At 50.2% G+C, this 4,039-nt stretch overlaps 1 protein-coding gene across 1 annotated transcript; it reads left to right on the top strand.

The window, feature by feature from the left end:
* The first annotated feature begins 421 nt into the window (after nucleotides 1-421).
* ZMYM6NB (ZMYM6 neighbor) lies at nucleotides 422-3,389 on the top strand. The gene is given in 4 exon segments (XM_006867607.1): nucleotides 422-529; nucleotides 2,158-2,338; nucleotides 3,197-3,313; nucleotides 3,316-3,389. Coding segments are annotated over 4 exon segments (480 nt in total).
* The last annotated feature ends 650 nt before the right edge of the window (nucleotides 3,390-4,039 follow it).

Here is a 4,039-nt window from a genome sequence, read left to right as displayed (position 1 = left end):
CATGTCCATTTCTAAGTGTAGATACTGTACTTAGGCCAACGGATGATAGGGGACTTCCCAGATTCCACAGCAAGCATGGCACAGGCTGGGACTAAGAGCTGAGCTCATCTGGAAGCAGGTCCTGATAACCGTGTTTGCCGCCACTCCTTGTCGGCGGGAAGCACGCCTGTATTCAAAGGGACGGGTTCTGTCAGTTACAAAGGAGTGGGTCTTGGTGTCCTCTATACTATGGGGCTGATCCGCCCTCACACCCTCTCCTCCAGCACCCGGTCCTGGGAGGTGAGGACAACGCAGGCTCTAGGCGCGGATCTTCCGGCCGCTGGGGACAGGGAGGAAATGACCCGGCGCCCAGAGGCGGGTTATCGGAGGTGTCAACCGTCGGCCGGGCAAACAGCACGCTTTCCGGAGGGCATACGCGGCCATGGCGCGCCTGCTCGCTGCTCTGCGCCTTCTGGTGGGCGGCTTCTTCATGCTCACTGGGGCGGCCAAACTCTCAGAGCAGATCTCGGCTCCGGTGTCGGAGCAGATGGTGAGCGGTGTGGCGCGGGCGGGCGGGAAGCGGGCTGGGCGGCGCGCGCTGCTCTCCTCGGCCGTTCCTCCGGCTGCCGGCGCGCCCGGGCCCCGCACTGCCCCCGAATCAGCGCTAGCGTTGGGGGGAAAAAGAACTTGGACCTCAACGGATGTGTGGGATCCTTTTCTGGAGTTTCCCCGAAGTTCTCTGAATCTTCCAGGGACTGCCTGGGATGTCGTCCCCTTCAGGCTGAGCATTAGTGGCCCCAGGCAAATTTAGAGCCAGAGGAAGAATGAGGGGATGGAAAGATGACCCACCCTACACGCCCGTTTTATCGACCGTTGAGCTCTTGGAAGGTTGGGAAGACAGGGACTTGTTAACTCCACTTTGCGGGGTAAGAAATTTGCTCCTAAGAAGATGTCATCTGCCAAAGGTTACACAGCTAGTCAGGAGCCAGAACCCAAACTAGACACTATACGGACTCAGAATCTAGAGGTTCATTTCATGGCTCTGAGAAGTTACCTTGTCAGCCTCCGATCTAGTTCCAGACGAGAAGAAAGCGTTTGTTTCCTGGGGCAGCATCTCAAAGAAGCCAGGTTTGGAAATGCCCACGCCAGCCTTTCTGTCCTGGCCTGGGTTACTTCTCTCCCTGCTTGGCTCAGGGAAGTATATGCCAAGAGCCACACATCTTAAACTTCTTCCTTTGCACCGCTGAGCAAAGGAGACTGAACTGGGGGCGAGGAGGGGCAAGAAAAGTAGCTACCCAAAGAGTAGGAGTCAAGTTATCATTTGCCACAGGACAGAACAGGAGGAATCACTTGAACCCCCTCAACACCCTTTTGGCTGCTATAGTGAGATACAGCAGCACTTACTGCCGGTTTGCCACACTGGTGGCTTGCGTGTTGCTGTGAAGGTAGAAGCTATGCCACGAGTATTTTAAATATCAGCAGGCTCACCCACAGTGATAGGTTACAGCTGAGCTTCCAGACTCAGACAGATTGGAAGAAGGAGAGACTTATTATTTCAGAATGTTTAGTCACTGAAAGCCTTAATGAATAGCAGTGATTGGCACAGTGGCAGCAGCAATGGGCTCAAGCGTAGCAGTAATTGTGAGGATGGTACAGGACCAGGCAGTATTTTGTTCTGTTATACAGAGGGTCGGTATGGGTCGGAACTGACTCGATTGCACTTAAGAGCAACCAAGTGCGATCCGGAACCCAGCTAGATCCGGGCTGGAATCTGTTTAATCAGCAACAATCTGCCCTTCCACCTTCTCCCCACCTCCAAATATTTCCTGCCAAAGAGTCTGAAGAGAAACCAGGCCAGGCACAAAAAAAAGAAGCTGTGGAGTTCCCAAGGTCTTGGCACTAGATGGGAAGGCCCAAGCCCAACTCCCTTCTGCAATTCACTCTGGTAACCACCATCTAGCTGTTCTCATTTGGAGCATAAAGCCTGTTTCCTCATCCCAAAGCTCAGCCCAGACTGACCTCAGCCCTCAACCCTCAACCTGACCTAGACTAGCTCCTTTGTGTGTGTGTGTGTCAGGGTGGGTGTAGGCTGAGGGTGAAGACCCAAAATGCTCATGCAGAGCACCTAGGTTGTTAGGTTGTTGAGTATGGCTGATGGGTATTCCCTGCTGCCCCTAGAAAGTCCTGTTCGTGCAGTTTGCTGAGGTGTTCCCGTTGAAGGTGTTAGGTTACCAGCCAGATCCAGTGAGCTACCAAGCGACTGTGGGCTGGCTGGAACTGCTGGCTGGATTGCTGCTGATCCTGGGCTCACCGATCCTTCAAGAAATCAGTAACATATTTTTGACCCTGCTCATGATTGGTAAGGGGGAATCACTTGGGCTGGGGCTATGGGGACACATGGGAGGATGATGGAAAGACCTGGCTGTTCCTTGCTTTCCTGGGACCAGGAGCACTTCCCACTCTACTGCAATTGCCAGTCTTTAGACTAGCTCAGGTGCATTTCAAACAATATACTGTTAATACCATTCCGTGTCAAATATGGAATATGGTTCTACCTCATCAATTCTAGTGACTGTGTATATAGTATTCTATTGTAAGGAACTTAAGAGACTCCAAATCCACCTTCTCACCCTTAGCGCCGGCAATGATGGGATGAGTAGCAATTGCCATTTGTGTGTCTGGCAGGTGGGGGCAAAGAGCAGGGAAGCTGGGGTCCCTTAAATAGGAAGATGATTAATTTCCCTTATAGATTGCACAGTCCCTTATAGATGCTTGGCCTGTGGGAATTGCTGTCAAAGACAACTACTGTTTCAAAAGCTAGACATCTTCAGGCTCTTCTGTATCCCCTGGCCTTGTATCTCCATTGCTGCCCTCTCCTCTTCTTTAGGCTTTCTTTACATCTCTGGAGCTTCCCTCTGGATCTTTCCAATAACCTCCAACTACTAACCCCTGAGCTGCCTCCTCTCTAGTAAATATAACATTAAGAAAGGTGAGAATCAGGGAGAAATTGTTCTAACATCCCACCTCAGCCCCTCTTCTATTGACTGGATTGCTCCTGCTTCTGCCCTGTCCTCTGAGCCAGGAGAGATGAATGCAGCTGGTTTGAGGGGTGTGGCTTGGGGTTAGTAGAAAGGCGTAGGTTGAATTGGGGTACTCTGGGCTTTTGGATCTCCTGGGTGCTCCCAGGAAGCCTCAAGGACTTCACTTTCCATTTCAGGGGCTATCTTCACTTTGGTGGCTCTGAATGAGTCACTGAGCACGTGTATCCCGGCCATCGTCTGCTTGAGCCTCCTGATACTGCTGGATGTCTGTCAGGTCTCAGTCCAGGCCCAGGAGGGGCCAGACTCACAAGGAAGAAGACTGCACGTACATTCACGGGATCCTGGAAGTGGAAGAGCTCTGTCTCTTGATCCCATCCAGGACCACGGTGGAGCACACAGATTCTCCCACCAGATCCTCAGACCACCCCCAGCCATCCATTGCTGAAACAGACATCTTCCTAGCTGGTCCTGCTTCCTCTCTCTCTGACTTCTATTGCTCTTTTCAGGAGTACATCGTATACATACAGAAGTCGTTATGGCATGTAAAAAAAGAAAATACGCAAAAAACTTTAAATTGCTCAAACCTCAAATCTCCCTCTCGTCCCCAACAAGCACTTTCAATTTGTTGGTGTGACTATACTTCTCTGTGTTTTTCTATGCCTTGATACATAATTTGTTTTTAATGAGAATGAGATAATATATTATTATTTTATTATGTTTTTTTTTTCTTTTTTTAATATAACTCCATTCTACCTTATCACGTCTAAGGGCTGTATAGTATTCCATTGTAAGGACGTACCATAATGTATACTCAACCTACCCTCTTCTCTCCCCTCCCCCCAGAAAAGCATTTATCTGGTTTCCATTTTTTTGGTATTGTAAAGAAAAACGAAGCAAAACCTATTGTCACTGAGTTGATTCCAACTCATAGCAACCCAGGAAGACAGAGTAAAACTACCCCATAGGGCTTCCAAAGCTGTACTCTTTACAGAAGCAGCCTGCCACATCTTTCTCCCGAG

The sequence above is a fragment of the Chrysochloris asiatica genome, unplaced genomic scaffold, assembly GCF_000296735.1.
Source record: "Chrysochloris asiatica unplaced genomic scaffold, ChrAsi1.0 scaffold00106, whole genome shotgun sequence".
Taxonomy (NCBI): domain Eukaryota; kingdom Metazoa; phylum Chordata; class Mammalia; order Afrosoricida; family Chrysochloridae; genus Chrysochloris; species Chrysochloris asiatica.
Note: the sequence above shows the minus strand (reverse complement) of the source record. Positions and strands in the feature narration are given on the sequence as shown.